Raw genomic sequence first — 19,197 nt, 5'->3', positions numbered from 1 at the left:
GGACCCTGATGATGTCATAGTGATGTCATCAGGGAAAGTGTTGGGTTTGGAGATTACATTAATATTTATTTTATAACAGTAGGTATGTCTTAAAAATTGGACTTACCATTTAACAAGCAAGAAAGGTTTAAATAGAGGTGCTGTTGAGTTACAATATGGGAACTGTATTACCAAACAGCTCACCTTATATCAGGGTATACAAGTCAGGATATCTCAGCCTCTTGCACCAATTTCAATCACTGTGTTTTTTAATCTGTCTCTTTTAAGTCCTCCAACTTTATGAATGTGCAAAACTGTTGGAGTGCCCCTTTAAAATAACAGGAAAGCAAAAAGTGGGGAATCAGCAAATAAGACTAGATTGACACCAAACAGTCTGTCACCTCCTCATTCTCCTCATCCAGATAGGTCAGCTGAAGGCTGCACAGGCCATAGGAACGCTTCACCTGCACACAAAACACACACAAAGGACAAAGGATGATGAGGCTGCTAAGGAGTCAAAAGTGGTCATAATTCATTTAATTTCAATTAGGATGAAGTCAGCAACTCAAACCGAGATATGTGCGCGTGTATGTGGGTAAATTGGTGGGAGAGGGTGGGGTGGGGGGTGCTCATGACTGTTTCAGTTGCCAAAGAACAGAGAGAGCACAGTTTGTCTCTCTCCCTCTCCCTCTATGTGTGTGTTTGTCTTTGGCATCATGAAAGTGGCTTCAATGCAATGTTCATGCCTGTTCAGCCAGACGAAGCAGTAGTCTGAGAGTGGGTTCCACTTACACTCGTGCTGGTGCTTTATTGGCTGAAAGCTGAACGCTGTATCCAGGTAGCATTCATTATGCTTTGACACGAACCAGCAGGAGCTCATATTGTATGTGTTATTAACAATGTGTTATTATTGTATGTGGATGGTGTGTGCCCGGGGCTGCTTAAGGACTGAGCAGCTCAGCTTGCTGAGCTTCTCAAGGGGATCTTCAGCTTAAGTCTGCAAACAGGGAGGGTCCCGGTCCTCTGGAAAACATAATGTCTTATTCCAGTACCTAAAGTAGGGCACCCATCCAAGATAAATGACTATAGACCACTGGCCCTCACATCACACATCATGAAGACCCTGCAGCGGCTGCTTCTCCACCTTCTGAGGTGACAGGTTGAGCATGCACTTGAATCCCTACAGTTTGTGTACAAGGAACATATCGGAGTGGATGATGCCGTGTTCTACACCTCTTACTTTGATGAGCCAGGTGGTTACATGAGGATTATGTTCTTTGATTTTGCAGGTGCATTTAACACCATCCAACCCCCCACCCTCCAAGACAAGCTTTTTCCCAAGACATACACATTCTTTCACCATGGACAATATCAGATACCTGGGTATTAACATCTCATCTGTAGCTGTCAGAGCTTAATTTCACCCCACTATTAGAAAAATCAACAATGATCTAAAACAATGGTCACCTCCCCCTCTCTCTCACTGGACAAATAGAAATTAGATGAGTAGGTAGATGAAAATCCTACCTCAAATCAGTTACCTCTTCTCAATGATTCTGTAAAACCTACAGCCAAATAGTTCCAATCACTGCATTCTGTCATATCACAATTTTACTGGAAAAATAAACCAAAAATTAGCCTATCCTCTTTACAGAAAAATAAATTTAGCACTGGCTTAGATACAACAAATTTTCATCATTACTATCAAGCAAAACAATTACAATATTTTATTAAATAGATCCACTTTAACATGACTCACATCTCTTTGATTAAACTAGAATGGAAACTTGAATACAGCTACCAATCAATCAGAATACAGCTGCAAAACAACCAATTAGAAAACAGCTACAAATCAACTAACCAATCAGAATAAAGCTACAAATCAACTGGGATACAACTTACAAATCAATTAACCAGAATACAGCTGTAAACCAACTGACCAATCAGCTACAATTCAACAAAACCATCAGAATATAGCTACATGCAATCACACTACAGCTACAAAACAACTGACTAATCAGAAAACAGCAACAAACCAACTAACCAATTTAAATAAAGCTACAAATCAAGCAACCATGCAGGATAGGGCTACAACTCAACCAATGAGAATAAACTACAAAAGGGTCAATAAAAAGTTTGTTTGTTCCTTGTTATGAAATTGTTACACATACATAACAGCAAAAGCTGCCAATTCAGACTATTTGAATAGTGTAGGATTTCCTATTCTTCCCCATTCTGCTGCCATTTGTCTGCAGTCCCGGGCTTACACATTGCTAAATCCTTTTCAAGTGATGTCATAGACGAATTTCAAGTGTTGCAATAAAATCATAGGAGCTTTGTTAAGAGTTTTGTCTATTTTGCCCCTGATGTTCTGTTAAAATCAAACATGTTTAATATTATTGAAAGTTTTCAGTCTTGGCTCATGCAAATAGTGATGTGCATTGATGCTTTCTCCAGCACCAAGAATAGTAATAATATTAATAAAGAATTTCAAATATCATAAAAGGCTGAAAAAAAAAATTTCATTCTGTAAATTTCCAGGAGAAGCATGATTGGAAATAATATCAATGAAAACTAGTTTTGCAAATAATGATCTTGCAAGATCCTCAGTTTTTAATGTGACTAAAAAATTTAAAAAAACCATTAGTCTTTTAAAAGTTTTTTCAAAGTCCTCTAGTATATGTTACACCTTAGTGGGTATTGCTGCCTCACCTAATCCCATTCCTAATGTGCTTAAAATCAATTACATGACCACTATCAAATTTGAAGAGCTCTGTGACTTTCAATGAGGCATTGCTTAAGATGCCATATTTCCAAAAAGTCAGTTTGTCAAATTCCTGCCCTGATAGATTTGCCCCTCTTAACTGTAAGTTGTTGTTATGTTTTTATTTAAAGCCTGGCTAAAGTAAAGTTCATAAGCAATATAACACATTGTTCCTCTGTTCAGTATTCTCATGGGTCTTGCTACAGCCTTACTTGTTCTGGTGTGACTTGTAGCTTATGGTGGCTGATTTTGAGTTAATTTTTGTCTGTATAATGTACATTCATTCAATGACAGGGACTTTTCTCAACTTCTGTTACTATTACAATATAATAGTAGGTATAGTTATTATTATAATAAAATGCCAAACTACTGTTTATAATTTAGCTAAATGTCTAGCATTTCACGTGACATTTAGCTACTGTTTTACGCCAAACTACTGCTAAGCATTTAGCTAAAGAGTAGTTTAGCAGAACAGTAGTTTAGTATTTAACAGAGCCTGCTGGGGGTTTTATGGTAATGGTGGAAAAAAAATGGTGTGGAAACCCAAATGCATTGGTAAAATATAGGCTCAGTTTAGAATTTGGTAAAATGTAAGGAGAAATTTTGATGTAGTACTTCAAAATTCCAGAAATTGGGAATTATAACCCTGTAACAAGAAGTAATGTAATACAGTGTTTAATGTTATACCAGCAAAATGAAAATAGAGAATAGTGGTGTCAGGAAAATAAGAAAATACAAAGAACAGTGTGATAGCCTTGTTATCCGTGGTGACTCATCAGCCACATGGATTTGAATAGTGGCCATTGAGACAGAAGTAGATTGTTTAGGTTGTCCACATACACACTGTGTCTGGCTTCATCCCTCTTCACCAAGCACTTTTCTACCTACACAATATAGCCATGGTTAGGGATGGACATGTCCATAACAAGTCTTTTAATAACTGAGCATTTATTTCTAATCAAATATTGTTCCAATACTCTCTTTGCATTGGAACAATGCATTTTACAGTGTGATATTACTCCATGACTGACTGACTGACTGTTTTCCTGCATTTTACCACAGCCACTAAAACTTCTCCAATCTGATTGGCTGAAAGGTATGGGTTAGCTTCACCACCAGTTTAGCAAAAGGGCCGTACTATGGCTGGTTATTTAACACAAAACAACCCAATTTAACAAATAAACAACGTAGTGGAGGAGTTCAACATTTAATTGAGCCTGACTGAAATATGTCTCTTCCATTAAAGTCATTATTAAGCATGTAAAGTCATTTTCTTCTACACTTGTAATATAGTTATGAGCAACACTTTGTCTACATCGGCATTCATAGCACAAGCAGCATGTCAGTGGGCTAGCTCACAAGCACGAGATGGATGTATTATAAATAATTGGATACTAGATAACAAGATAGCACTCATTCAATTGTATGAAAATTGGTCACTGAGCGCATAAGCCAAAAACATTTTCTAGTCTACGAAGTTTGCTTCCAAGTTGTGCACCCCATGCTCACATGCTGCAATGTTTCTCCAGCTGATCCCACCATTGCCTTCCTGTTTAGCCCATAGATTTTAGATTGGGATGAGGTCACACACATAATTTTTTTTTGGTTCTTCAAAAGTTTTACAAATATGAAATCTTCACTGTTTAAAATTGATCATACAAAGAGTAAAAACTGACCTTGTTTGCAGTTTGGGTGTCCTGTCAACAGTTTTACAGATGGTACAGAATTGTGGTCACTGGGGAAAAATATTTTTTGGGCCACTGAGCATTTTTTCATTGCAGTATTCCCATTAAGCCTGTGAATATTCTCAATTGTCCAGGTCATAGTATCTCAAAGGAGTTTTAAATCGAAAGCAACTGGACTTGGTTATTTGTCTAGGAAGACGTTTCACCTCTCATCCAAGAGGCTTCATCAGTTCCTCATTGCATTGGACTGCATACACCAGGTTGCCAAGACAGTCACTCTAACGACTGTCGTTGGCACATGGAGCACAAAGGGAACCAATGACTTCATCAGCCTTGTGAAAGCCCCTCCCTGAGGTTAAATACCTGGGTCTCCACACCAGATAGTTGGACCAGTCCCAGCCTGGTCAGGTGCGAGAAGGAACTGATGAAGTCTCTTGGATGAGAGGTGAAACGTCTTCCTAGACAAATAACCAAGTCCAGTTGCTTTCGATTTAAAACTCCTTTGAGAAAGTATTCCTATTGAACGCTGCAACCCAGTGTTGGCCCCATATTAGCTTTATTAATATATCAATGCTGCAGAAACGTACTCTATCACTATAAATCTTGCAGAGCTGTACTGCAGGCAATTATGTTACAGTTTACCTTGTTATCAGTGTCAACTGAGCACTGCAGACTTGTGTTCCCTGACTTTAGAGTTAAAGGCAGTGCCTCATTGTAGGCAAATTACCACCCTGAGGAGAAGTACTGTCTTCAAGATAAACACAGAAAACAAAAGTCCATAACCAAACATGAAGTACATGCATTATTACTAGGTATATCATTAACTATTGTGAGTAGAAAACTGTCTGACACTGACAACAGAGGGAAAAGCATCCCAAGAAGCAGACAACGACTCTGACCTAATATTATTTAACAATGCTACACCAGCAGTCACAACACCACAGGGTTTCGGTGTAGCTGATCAATGACCAGACATCTCTTTTTTAAGAGATGTTGAGTCTTTAAGCTAATTTAACAAACAAGCCTTTCTATCCTCTGTGTTTTGGTGTGTGAACATGCCATTGTGATAAAGGACAACATTCATTCACTCAAGTACAGGTAGCTTTGTAATTGTCCTAAAGTATAATTTGGTAGTGCTTTTAAGTTTTTGCTACTTTATAAGCTACTTCTAATCCTCTACATTTTTGAGGGAAACATTGCACTTTTGACTCCACTACATTTATTTCACAGTCATACTTTCTTTTTATCATTTTGCAGTTAAAGATTTTGCATTTAAAAAAATAAAACTATATTAATAACATACTACACAGCTCAACATTGATGCTATTTTTTATAGGGCAAGTGGAGGAGAAATTAATTTGCCCTGGCCTAGTATGATGCCTAGCTAATCATCTGTCAAAGATACAAGGATTACCCTCAATGTGCAGAACTCCAAATTAAGCTGCTTTCCTCTCCGCTCGACAAGCTCCAGTCTTTGTCAACGGGACATAGTCACACCCACAGAAAGGACAGAAATGACAAATACAACGACTGGAAGTCAACCTAGCTTGCAGAGACAATACCCTGCTGCCACCTAAAGTGGGCAGTAAATTACATAATGAATGCAAACAGGCATCAGATCAGGGCACCATCTTTTTTCACCACCGTCTGGAGACACCATCACATGTAGCCTGTGTCGCACTTTACAAGAATCATATAGTAAACTGAGGATAAATGACTTTCCTCTGTATACATTTGTAGCTATAGGGAGTGAGAGATGAGAATTCAGACTGGACAGTACAGTAGTAAATTCAACACCAGACATATTTTTTCTTCCTTCACAGGATCTTTCTGTAATAAATTCTGTAGATTTGAACTGATCACAGAGACTTAGAACTTTAATTAGCTTATTAAAATTTCTGATGAAACACGAGCAGAAACCAAAGCCATACAACGTTATCCTGATAAATAAACTTGGCTAGATTCCTGTTGTCTTCCGCCTACAGCTTATTGTGTAAAACTGGACTCACTGCAGGGGTAGAGCAGTGGTTATAAAAGTATGGAGGCTCCAAGGGTGAGACATGAGAACCACAGCCCCTCACCTTCAGCTCCCATTCCGGTCTCCACAACATGCCAAATAAAAATTAATACTATACATTTCTACATTTTCTTCACCACCGCATGCAAGTAATATTGAGTTTAAAATGTTCAACACACCATGCACACCCTTCACTCTAGGATACTATATTCACCAATATTCAGCATAGTAGTAAGCAATGACCTCAAACCTTTAGTGTCTGTTAAAAAAAAAAGACTTGAATTCTCTTTTCTTATTTCATCTATGAGACACAAGATGAAAACTGAGCTACAGTTCATTGTCCAACTCAACCATACCCATTACTCAAAACCAGTGTCAAAAATATCAAAAGTCAAGTTGTCCTTATTGACTAGTACACAGCAAATTCACTGGAGTTAAAATTCTGGTGTTAAGCTTTAGAGTGAAGTGTTGAGGTACTGGTGTTGATTCTGGCAGCATCAACTCTCCACTGGTGAGAAAACATAAGAGTGTTGGTGTAAAATCACGGAGTTCATGGTATTTAACACTGATGAGTGACACTTTCAACATCCGGGTACTTGGACAGGTAACCCGTTAAGGAATTTGACATCAGCCATTTTCTTTCACTCGCATGGAGCATGAGAAGGACAGACTGGTGAGTAGAAATGTAACAAATTAGTCGTCGTGTCATTGCTACTTTTATTAAAATGTGTTTATGCTGACTCGTTGTTTCTAAATTTGGAGACAGATTAAACTTTATTGGCATTTCTAACATGTTTTCGTCGCCGTTTTTTTGCTGGTAACGTTAAGTAGACATGCCTAGACTTGCAGACCGATAGGGTTCATTTCATTTCTTTTTAAGACATCATGGGCTAACGTTAAACTAAACTCCTTTCTAAAATGTAGCTTTGATCAGTTTGGGTTAAGTAGATAGTAATTATAACTGTTTTCAACTGTCCCAGTCATGCCCCGAGTGTTTCAAAAAGCGCGCGCTATCATTTCATCAACATTGCTGTTAAAAATGTGATAGTTGTAATAGAGTAAACTGTCTGTTGGAGAATAAGCGTTAACTTTTATTAGTTTGCGCTTGCTGTAGCGTTTTAAATATGACCACACGAACATAACGCTTATTATTAGCTTTCAACTGCACCTCCTCGGAATGTCTAAATTCATTTGACTTTGTCTCTTAATTTATAGTAATTATCATGATCTGGAGGGTCTTCAGTCAACATCTCAGCCTTCGGGTGAGTAAAGTTAGACTGAATAGTTGCCTTTTTAAGGTGTCATAATGCAAACGTAGCCATATAAAGTTATATATTAATGTATTCAAAAATGTCTATGATAAGGTCTCTCATGATTATGATTCAGTTGTGAAGGAGTCCTGTATTCTGCCAACACGGGTAATGCTGTTCAGAGATATTCAGTTTCATTATGAGAAATGTTAGGAAGTTTAAAAAAGATTAATAATGTTGTTTCAAAATAGGTTGAGAACAGTTAATTTAATTGAGCTGTAAATGTTGTTACTATTACTGGGCATTGACTACTTTTCTGATGCACAGTGCATAAGACTGCTGGACTCCTGTTTAGTAAAATCACACAGGCAAGAATCATTGGCAAAGTATATACAGGTACACCTGTTATATTTAATTACTATTCAGTAAAGCTTAAGAATGTATGCTCTAACATGGAAGCTGACATAACGGGATCATTCTGTGCTTTTCAGTGCGTTTGTTTAACAGGCTACAAACATACAGCAGTCATCATAAGAAGTGTGAGGAGCAGTATTTTAAGTTCCAGATCTGTCAGGCAGAAAGAGAATGGCTGCACAACCACTAGCTTCAGTTTGAAAAAGTATATTTTGGTCCACCACAGAACACTAAGTGTAGTAGAAGTTATGTTTGTTATTTAGGCTATTAAAAGACAGTTATTTATCATTTAAATAAGCATAGAATGGATATCTAAGAAATGTCCTGTTGTCCCTCTCTTTCTCTACAGGTTCATGTTGTAGATGGCAAAATGATAATTAAGGTGCAGAATCAAAACCGCAAGAAATACATCAAATTACAAGATGCTGATTTTGAAGAATTCATTTCTGAAGGTAAATGTTGCTATTGTTATATGAATAACCAGTAATTCAGACTGAGTGAAAGTCATTACATCTTATAATTCAAACAATTTGCCATGTGACGTCTTTAACCTCATCACTAAGTGAGAGAGAAGTTCTCCATCCCTGTGGACAAGATTACCATGGAAGATGATTCTGGTACTGAGGTGGATGAAGCAGTATTTGCAGAATTATGCACATTGGAAGGGATTTGCTTTGTTGTCAAGGACAGTTGTGACAATGGTAAATTTTAACTTTATTATTTTTTTTTTTTTTACATTGCATTAACAACAGAGTTCATTTCAGAAGCTTCTGTTGCATGGAATTAACTAACTTGCTTAGTATTTTAAGATTGGTATATTAAGAGTTAAGATACCTAATGGAAATGGATTCAAAGTGTTAACTGATCAACAGTTTTTATTTTTGTTTTTTTTTTTGGCTGATTGTAGCAGTTCTCTCTGGATTGTTATGTTCAGTCAGGGAGGATATGATTCACAAATATGCAGAAAATGAGGTGACTTGTTTATTATATCTTATGCTCTTAGATTCAGGCACATCTCGGTCATCAGCTCCATCCACACCACTATCCTCACCCAGTGGGAGTTTCCTCTCTGTGTCCATTAGTAGCAGCGACAGTGAAAAATCAAGGCCATTTAAGTGATTGAGAGTGGATGACGAGCCCTTTCAGAGTTCATCAGCCAGAGATGTGAGTTTATCCTCTGATGTTTGATTTAAATCATATCTAAATTTTCACTATCACCTTTCTGATTTAATTTATGTCCTGTTCTGTTGTTGTTGTTTTAAACTGCCATTCAACAATTTAGCAGTAAGGATAAAAACATGTCGAAAGCTTGTTGTTGTGTTCACAAAAATCTGTCTTTTTCCTTTGCAATTATTTGGCTTGATCATCCCGATGATCATGATGAAATCAGAACTAGTTAGCTGCTCTAGGTTTAAATTAAAACTGCTAAATATACCTCTGGGACCAGGCCAGACGGTTTGACCTCGTTAGAAGTATACATTGTACCATTTCATTCCGTTATTCAGTGTTGTTACAATCTGTTTAGCTGATAAAGCAGATCCTGCAGACAAAACCAGGAGGGACAACAGTGCTTGAAGAATATGAAGAAACTGGGATGCTGTGTGACAGTAGAAGAAGGCAGATGGTTAACATTCTTGCAGCACACATGGTTGAGACAGAAGGGTAAGATAGGTTTAGGCATTTCACAGCTATTTAACCTCCTGTTGTTTTGTTTTCCTTTTTACATCAATTCACATATTCAATGATTATTAAACTTTATTTAAATAAATGGTTTGGGGCTAAATTAATGACAGTTTGCCATCAGTAATGTCCAGTTGTGAAAGGACATCAGTTGTTGCTTGATTGCGATTGGAGAAAAAGCAGCAATGACAGTAATGAGCTCAACTCTGTACTAGATGACTCGCGTTACTGAACTAATGTGGTTATCGTTCAGCCCTATAAAGTACTTGTACATGTAAGCAAGGAACAATTTCCCTTTTTTTTCCTTTGCAGGAGAATCCCTCAACAAATCACTGAAGAGAAATATGCATTGGGAATTGTCACCTTGTTCCCTGCATTAAAAGATCCCCTCTTTAGGAAAGGATATGTAAGTTGTGCAATTTTCTTAATTACATACCTTAGTTAAAAATGTATTTTTGCACAACAAAATAATAATGACGTGTGGATGTGCTTGACACCGTACCATGCCCCTATAGCTAATTAATACACAAATAAAATTATGGATTCACTATTGCTGATTATGAAATTTAACTTGTGTCTCTGTCCTTTTGTAAGGAACATTTTAATGACAATGAAAGTGGCTCTGGATTTCTGGCATGGCGGCTCAAGACAATTCAGAGAAAGACAAAACTTGTGTCCAAGGAACCTAAAATGCAGACAAGAGGAGGTGGTCCAAGACAGGAGAGAGAGGTGCCTCAGATTGGTGGTCAGTTGGATGATGAACGTTGTAAGGAAGTCATATCTTTGATGAACCACACAAGTGATGGAAAAATCAACCTGCAGAAAATGAAGGAGACCTTTGAGTACAGACAGCGCCTCATCCACAATCCTGATGAATCACACACTGTACTCTCAGTGTTTCCAAGGCTCCTGGACACGAAAGGGCTGGTAATTATTGGCATGTTTTCAATTCATAGCTATAAGCTTAGCTTAGAAATGTAAATTTAACCAAAAATGTTCTTTCATTTCTCTGTTGCTGCAGATACATCAAGATTTCAGTCTCCTCTTTGGACCAGAAACATCTGCCAAACTTCTTGAGAAATGGCATACATTCTATAAAAGCAAGGTGATCAGAGAAGCAGAGAGACTGACCACCACGCCAGTGCTCCAGAGTTTGCTGAGGTCTGCCAGGAATCAGCACAATGATGATCGCCCAGGTGTTCTATTAAAGGCTAAATGAAATGATTTCAATGAATTGTGTCATACGCAGACCTTTAAGGGATAGTTCAGATTATTTTATGTGGGGTTGTATGAGGTATTTATTGATACAGTAGATAGGGGTTGATGCAGCCCCAGCTTTGAGAAGCAGAGGAGTACCAGCACAGAATAATTTTTGCTGCTGACTCTGTCCACAGCAGTTCATTGCTTTCATGCTGGTACTCATCTCTGCTTCTCAACAGTAGGGGTGTGCCAACCTCCATCTACTGTAGTTAATACACTGACTCCCCATAACTAAGTCATACAACCTCATTTCAAATAATCTGAACTATCCCTTTAACGGATTCCTGGTCCTTTGAGCCCAGAAACCCTGAGACGGTCAGGGGCAGTTGGTTAAATGGCCTGGGAGTTAACGTTAAAAAAAGGAAAGAAACTTGCGATCGAAATGTTTTTTCGAGGTTTTTTTTTTTTTTTTTTTTACAGAGTGGGACAGTGATATGGCATCTTTCCTGCTGCTCCTGCATATCCTACCACCTCAGCCGACTAAAAAGAAAACACAGAAGATCAGCGCAGCTCAGGCCATGGACCATCTAGTTGTGTTTCACAAGGTATGTATCGGGCTACAGTATGCAATGTAATTGGAAAATGTGCCACAGGCAAAAAGACAGGATTACAATGTAACTTAATTATTTCCCCCACAGTCATGTAGGAACCTCGACGAACACATTGAGAACCAGGAGGGACATTACCAGCCATATCTTCTTGCGTCTGGAACCTGCAAGCAGGCCATCAGCACTTACTACATTGTGATAGACAAGAAGCTCATCCCCTGCCAGGGAACCACATCATTGGCAGCTGTTGATGAACTCTTTAAGGTGCACTTCGTTTTCAGAGTAAGTTATGATGCTACTCTTAACAACATGTACACATTCCTCCAGACAACAGTGTATGGTGTGGATGTTGACACGACTAAAGAAAGTCCAAAGGTGAAGGAACTGAGAGCCAAGTTCATGAACAGGAGCTAGGAGCCAAGTTCTTATACAATGTATATGTGTATCATTGGATGATGCACCTAGCGCAATTATGCAGCATTTTATTTGCATAGGCTGTATTTTTAAAACATCTTATTGAAGAGCACCATAGATTATTCACCAATTTGTATCCTCAAAATAATGAGGACACCGGTCTTGTTGTTTGCACTGATGTTGTTAATGATATGCCAGTGTTCATGAAGATTATTTGCATTTTTCTGAGAAATGAAGTCTTTTTTTTGGTATCAGAAATGGAGACTATATTTGTAGAGCATTTTCATGCTTTTTGTGTTGTTGACAACATGCATAATGTTTCAGTTGTTACACCTCATGATTTGAGACACTTTAAGCCCTTTGATGTCCAAATGTTTTATGGTTCAAACTCATTTTTGTATATTGTGCCAGACAGCTGCATTGTATAGGGCAAACTACAGAGCTACCTCATGTTTTGGGCACTATTGTACAAGGTTGTTTTAAGTGCCATTTTCTTTCAAAATTCATTTGAAGCCCATGTTAAAGGAAAAATGAAATATTTTTCATTGCAGTACTTTTAAGAGTGATTATTGCACATTGGTAGACTGACAATAACAGATTATACATTATAGCTGCTATCATTAATCCCTGTGTACCATATACCCTGTGTCAGTAGCAAAGTAAACACTACTTAAGTGTACATTTAACACCACCAAGTGTTACCTGATTACTGGTGCAGTGTTGACCAGTTAACTCCATGAGTGTCTCTAATGGGTGAACGTTGAACACCAACTTGGTGTTCTTGTCATCCATTGCAGTGTTAATATTTTACATGATGAGAGTTTGTTGAGTAACACTGCCATAGTGTTAATAATTTTAACTAATTCAAAAGTGTTAATCTAACACTTTATATATATATATATATATATATATATATATATATATATATAAACCCTGGGAAAGTGTTAATTTTAACTCTGAGGGTGTTAAATTTACGATTTCAAATTTGCTGTGTATTTTTGTACCATACTTTCCTCAGCCTCACCCCTACCATCTCCTTCTCCTGCACCCACATCCTCTCCCTGACTCCAGGACCTTACTTCCTCATCAATATACATAAAATACAAAATGGCAACTGACGTATCAGTACAATAATTAAACTGTGCAATACTCACTTAATAGTACAATATTTTCTACAACATTTCAAACTTTCGATTTTTCTGTGCAATACCTTGGACAATTATGCAAATGTAGTATATTATTCAAATGTTATACAGTGACTTACATAGGCTAGAGTTACATATTTTTTACATATTTCTATTCATTATTTTCTATTTCCATATATATTGTTCTAGTATAATGTACGTATTTTTACATATTCAGATTTTTCTTATTCTCTACTTCTGTTTTTCTTATAATTTCTCTATGCAGGAGCAACTTTAGCAAGCCTTATAACTAATTTCATTGTACTGCTCACCTGTGCAACGTTACCTTCATCTTCTCTAATTAACATTGATGCCAGATATGATTTCCTATCCTAAACAAGCAGAACACAGCAGTAAAAAGAATGAGATGATGTAAGAAAAAAAAGTTTTTTCTTTTCTTTTAAAAAAAAAAAAGGTTTTAAGCTCAGACAAATGGCTTTAAGGTACACAGATTGACAAACATTGCATTTTCTTCCATAAACCTAGCACACTCACGTCACTATAACTCCATTTACAGGACTACTTGTCTTGAAAAATTAATCAATCTTTTCTGCCTTTTCTTTACATTCATGTCCTTGGATCTTGCATTATGAAAAGAAAAACGAGAGAGAATGTTGAACAATGTCTCCTCATTTTATGTCACTAGAAAAAAAAAACACATTGGTCTCCTAAAGACTACTAGTCTAGTGATTAGAAGATTGCTGTTAAAAGAGACATTGAGAAGAGGGGGATGTTCAGACATGTTATCTGGCTCTGACAATGCTCTTTACCTAAATAATGTCAGCTACCTTTAGCTTGCATTAAGTTTGTTTGTTTCCTGGCTTGCATCTGTAATGATTTAATGTGAGTTATGTTCAATAACTAATGTTAGCTGACACGTCACATAACAAGATGAAATTACTAAAAATATTACTTACTAGTCGACTAGCCGCTTCATACCCCTGCACTCTTTTGGCATTCACACACGTTACTTTACTGTACAACAACTGTTTACTCTTCCCTAGCCTGGTGGGTTGGTCAAATGCCTGTGATTGGCTGGATAGCCATTAAATCAATATAACTTGACCAATACCTTTTCATGAATAGGGAACTCAATTTCATTTCATCTCTACCTCAGCTCTGATTGATAGGACAGATAGGTCTTGCTATGCAAGACTACGACCTCAATAAAAAGTCGGGGGGATGGAATAATGTTTCTGTAAAGTGCAGGTGTCGTAACACCCTTAACACCCACAGGTGCAATGCCCCTGACTCACTGGGAGCTGTGGTCCTGAACCTACTGTGCTGCACTCCTCCTGTCTGTTGTCTGCAGAGTTACTGCTGGTAAATCAACAACTATTTGAAATATTTATGTTTTTTTGATCTTTACGTCTTTTCTCTGAGATTTTCAGCCACTGTCCGAGTTAATCAAGTTTCTCGTGGAATCGCTTAAGCCCTACATATTACAAACGTACTACCTACCTCAGTGGTCACATGGTACATTGAAATAAACTTACACTTCACTGCAACACAAACTGGAATATATTTATTAACCTCTATTTACACACAATGCCAAGTGGAGTGCAATCAGAACAAACCCAACAAGGTAACGTTATTGGTGGAGAAACTAGCCTCAGAACAAAGTGAACTTTTTGACATTAAACTACATCAACAATATGCGCTTTGGAGTGAAACCGGATGGGTCCTAATTAGGGCTGTCAGCAATAATCGCAATGAGATTAAGGACCGAGCATAATGCATTTTTTATTTTTATTTTTTTAAATTGTTTTAATCGCTTACCATCAAAGATTCTTTATTTGACACCGTCACTGGTGCTGCAACCAAAGATTCTAGAGCGCTACGTTCTAGAATCTTTGGCTGCTACTATTTTGACCCTTAGACCTACCCTTACATGTTGTCAAGCTGCCACAGACACTTCCTACAGAGATTTTACATAGCCGAGCAAAATACTACTAGTGTTTAAATCCAATGCCTGAATCATCGTTGGTGAAGACTGAATGAGTTGGAAAATAAAAATATAACTTACGCAGAATTCATCTATGGATAAATAAATTATCAGACATCTTTATAATTACATCAGACATGCTAATGTTAGCTTCTAGTTCAGACAGACTGACAGTTATGTCAAGAGAAGACAGTTACAGAAAACAGTTCTGAAATGCAAAATAATAGAATTTTAATCATGTGATAAAACATGCGATTAATCGCTATTAACTAATGAAATTTAGCAATTAAGAAAAAATTAATTGACATCCCTAGTTCTAATAACCTTTGATTAGTGTTGCTGTTTATTGTTAAACTGCAATGTGAGTGCAGGCCAGTGGGGGCAGGATACAATGCAACTGGGCTCATTATGTGCACCTGCCGGCCTGCCGCCACAAAATGTACATTGAGGATACGCACTGTTTTTCATTAAAAACTTTGTTATTCATGTAAGACGAGTTAGCAACAGCCCACTGTCCCACTCTCTCACCCTTGCCCTTGTGGACTAACTATCATCTCGGCCCACCAGAAACCTTCCCATGGCTCCCAATCAGCCACTCCGTGCCTGGTATTCACTGTTGTTAGTCAGAGCATGAATCATTTCACCACCGACACCTCCGCTACAAAACGGTTATATTTTTTATGACTGGACCTGCAGATTAACCGCAATGCCCGTGGATATAACTGAGATCACTACTGTTCACGTACAAGTTGTTACTATGATAAGAAAAAGACCACAATGATATACTGAAATTGTCTAAATGTAAGCTTTAGCTAACAAATGCACACACAGCCAAGGCACTGTCTGCAAAGTTTGCTAAGAAGTTACCAAGCAGCTGGTGACTCTTTTAATTCAATAGCTAATGAGAAATAGAGCCATTAAGATTTGTCCATCAGTTACCTCAAACTGACTCTGTGTTTTGTTTAACCAGAACAACATATTTACAAGGTCCTGCTAGTGAGGTGTAACTAAGGTGTGTTATGAGTTTTGCAGCATAACATTTCAGGTCTCACACTGGGTGATAGTAATTATAATTAAAGCTGCAAGCAGCGTTGAACAGGCCCTCACACCCCTCTGCCCCGGTGGCTTGCAGTAGCAGCTGTGCATCGTGCCGATTGTTGGACTCTGCGCTCACGAGTTAGGATTTCCTGCACTTACTGTGTGGCGGCGGGGAAGATGCGTTGCTTGTTTATTTGCAGTCTTAATCCCGCCCACTGCATAGAGCCAGAGACCACGCAACAAGTACAGATTATGCATCTCAGTTGAATCAAAAACTCTACATCTAAAACTGTTTTGTTACTAAGTGAACATTCCAGCCTTCATGCAAGATAATTTATTGTAGGACAGTCAGAAACATCAGTCTTAGCTAGGTGTTTCCAATAAATTGGCAAATGAGTGTACATTAGTAATTAACAGTTACATGCACATGCTGCAAAGTGCCTGACTGGAATTATATGGTTGATTTTGGTGCCATCCTCATCTGGGAACTAATACACCTGGTAGGCTGAAGAGGCTCTTTAATAGTTAGATTTTATTTTATAGTCAGGTATCACTGTTATGACCGTATAACATTTTTACCCCTCCACTTTCAAAATGTAACATGTTTACACAGAGTACATTTACCTGACTTACTTTGCAGTTTTATCAGACTACATTTTATACAGTGATTTTACTGAGTAGTTTGTGGCTGTTCGTGCAGACGTGCTGCAGTAAGTATAATGTCTCATCTGCAGTTGCTGAAGTTTCTGTTACTGTAGGGTTTATTGCTGCTCTGTCTTATCACAGTTAATGCTGTCCTTTCCTTCATCAATTGACTAACTTACCAGTACTGTTAAGTCTCAGTCCTGGGTGGATCTGTTCTTGTGTTGTTACCCTGCCACTTTGGATGGTTCGGTGGAGAACATCCTGTTTATTCACCTACAAGTGGCTGGAAAAGGCTGGACTGAAAGACAGCACAGAGGCACTAATCATGGCATGGAAGTCCCAAGGTCAGAATGGAAGACACCTCCTGAGGTGGTTGAGAATGACCGAGCGAAAATCCTGTGGGACGTCGAGATACAGACTGACAAACTGGTGATGGCTACACAACCCGACATCATGTTGGTCGACAAACAACAGAAGAAAGCAGTGATGGTAGATATAGCAATCCCAAGTGACAGCAACATCAAGAGGAAGGAACACAAGAAGCTTGAAAAAATACCATGGGGCGAAAGAGGAGCTAGAAAAGATGTGGAGAGTAAAAGCACCAGTGTTGCAAGTGGTAATCGGAGCACTGGGGGCTGCGACTCCAGATTCCAGGTACAACATCTGAGGTCTCTGTCCAGGAGAAACAGAACCCTAGAAACAGAACCCTCTGTGTCTGCGCAGAACCCTCAAACTCCCAGGCCTCTGGTAGAGGACCTGAGCTTGAGGAAGACACACACACCAACCCAGGGGTTTATATATATATATGTACACACACACAGGCCTGGAATTGGGTATGACATTGTATGAAGACAAAACTGTATACAATCAACAATTAGGACACTGACTGTTTGGTTCTGTTTGATAGATTTTTTAAAATATGAACAATTCATTATATTGTTATTCTTAATGTTATTATTTTAATGATAAAATAAAGTCTGTAAACGGACAAAGGGTGATTAAAATAAATTGGAACGAGTTTCAACAGTTTCAATCCATGCAACGATAAGCATTTGAGTTTGAGATAACAGGAGCAGTCACAAAAATGACTTTTACACTTACACTTTTTTTTTAACACTTTTACATGTTAAAAACACACTGACGAGAAACTTCTCAAGGAGAGACTAAGATGATAGCTACCAGTCATATAACAGCTGACAGATTTTCCTGATCTGTCTTAACCAAGAAGTGGCTGTTTGCTTACAGAGAAATGGATGTGTGTGTGTGTGCGTGTGCGCGTGTGCGCGCGCATGCGCGCACGTGCGCCCGTGCGTGTGTTAATATATGGTTATATGAAATGGCCAAGTCTCAAAAAGATTCCGGTTCCCTATATGGCTGATTAGCCTAACCGTTGAACTCCATCTCTGATTCAGAGGAATCCTCCTCAGGTGTTTCAGAACGACTCCATGGGCTGAACATCTGGATGCCTCTTTATTTCGCTTGCCCACTGCAACATTGACACATGACACCCACCATCTTTTTACTGCACCTTTGCTATCAAATTCTTCAGGTTTAGGACCCTGAGTGATGATGTGCAGCTTTCCTGTTCTCTACACTGCCACTTTGTTGCTGTAACACTGTGAATTTCCCCACTGTGGGACTAATAAAGGCTATCTTATCTTATCCTCGATTGCTGAAGCTTTTAAACTCAGGTGCCAGTCACCCTGGAACCACTTCACAGGAAAGAACTGACGCTCAAACTGTGACGTTGAGATGGGAAAGACCAGAAGAATGCGCACAAGGTTTAATAGGTTGGCATACATTTCTTCTTTCTTTAGAGCATTTTCTGCCAGAGAGGAAGGAGGACTCATGTCGCCTTTTACTTTCCTGCATACTTTCTTCATGTGTACTGTATTGCATCCCTTCTGAATGAGTAATGGTTCAAAATGGTTACACAGGGTCTGAATTTCTTGTGTGCTATATTCTAACAGTGCTGCATTGTCAGTTTGGAAGTTGACAGGGTCAAAGATTTCTGCCACTAGAAGAACTGGATCACTGCTGAAAGTGGCAAACCAGTCTCCAACACAAGAGCTGATCTTCTCCACAATTGCTTTCATCTGCCTGTTGAATGCATTTGTGGGCTCAGCACGGACTTCTACACCATGGAAGTTGAAGGCGACTTTTCTTCCAAAGCCTTCCAGCAGCCAGTACAGGATGCAGGTGGGGACCTGGCAATTGTGTCCGTCTTCTTAAACCAGCTTGGGCAAGGACCACTTTGCTCCTGACAGAGGATATGGGTTGATCATCTTTCTGGAAATCCAAGAAGCGGTCTGCCAGGTCATCAACCAAATTTTGATTCAATGCCAGACAGAAAATGAACTTGCATGATGTCATT

General features: G+C 38.4%; 2 protein-coding genes across 9 annotated transcripts in view; one reads left to right on the top strand and one right to left on the bottom strand.

Moving 5' to 3' along the window:
- The window catches only part of nbr1b (NBR1 autophagy cargo receptor b), a 64,947-nt gene that overhangs the window by 39,742 nt on the left and 6,008 nt on the right, over positions 1 to 19,197 (bottom strand). For 3 of the 8 annotated variants that reach the window (XM_071501514.1, XM_071501511.1, XM_071501506.1), the window contains one exon: positions 381 to 443. Coding sequence is in view for 4 of the 8 variants with exons in the window: in XM_071501506.1 (XP_071357607.1) it covers positions 381 to 443 (63 nt within the window). In the remaining 4 variants the exon portion in view is untranslated. The other 5 variants (XM_071501507.1, XM_071501512.1, XM_071501509.1 and 2 more) reach the window with 5 other exon arrangements.
- Positions 9,755 to 12,011, top strand: LOC139634796 (uncharacterized). The gene is made up of 6 exons (XM_071501457.1): positions 9,755 to 9,771; positions 10,069 to 10,195; positions 10,384 to 10,518; positions 10,811 to 10,985; positions 11,470 to 11,594; positions 11,688 to 12,011. Exons 1-6 carry the CDS (start codon positions 9,755 to 9,757, stop codon positions 12,009 to 12,011), a joined length of 903 nt encoding a protein of 300 aa, XP_071357558.1.

Source organism: Trachinotus anak, unplaced genomic scaffold (genome assembly GCF_046630095.1).
Source record: "Trachinotus anak isolate AG129_WGS33_773 ecotype Australia unplaced genomic scaffold, CSIRO_AGI_Tana_v1 ptg000017l, whole genome shotgun sequence".
Lineage (NCBI taxonomy): Eukaryota > Metazoa > Chordata > Actinopteri > Carangiformes > Carangidae > Trachinotus > Trachinotus anak.
Note: the sequence above shows the minus strand (reverse complement) of the source record. Positions and strands in the feature narration are given on the sequence as shown.

Coding starts and splice junctions, on each gene's coding strand:
- LOC139634796 (XM_071501457.1), top strand. Junction 10,196..10,383: donor CCCTCTTTAGGAAAGGATAT/GTAAGTTGTGCA, acceptor TCCTTTTGTAAG/GAACATTTTAATGACAATGA. Junction 10,986..11,469: donor GCACAATGATGATCGCCCAG/GTGTTCTATTAA, acceptor TTTTTTTTACAG/AGTGGGACAGTGATATGGCA.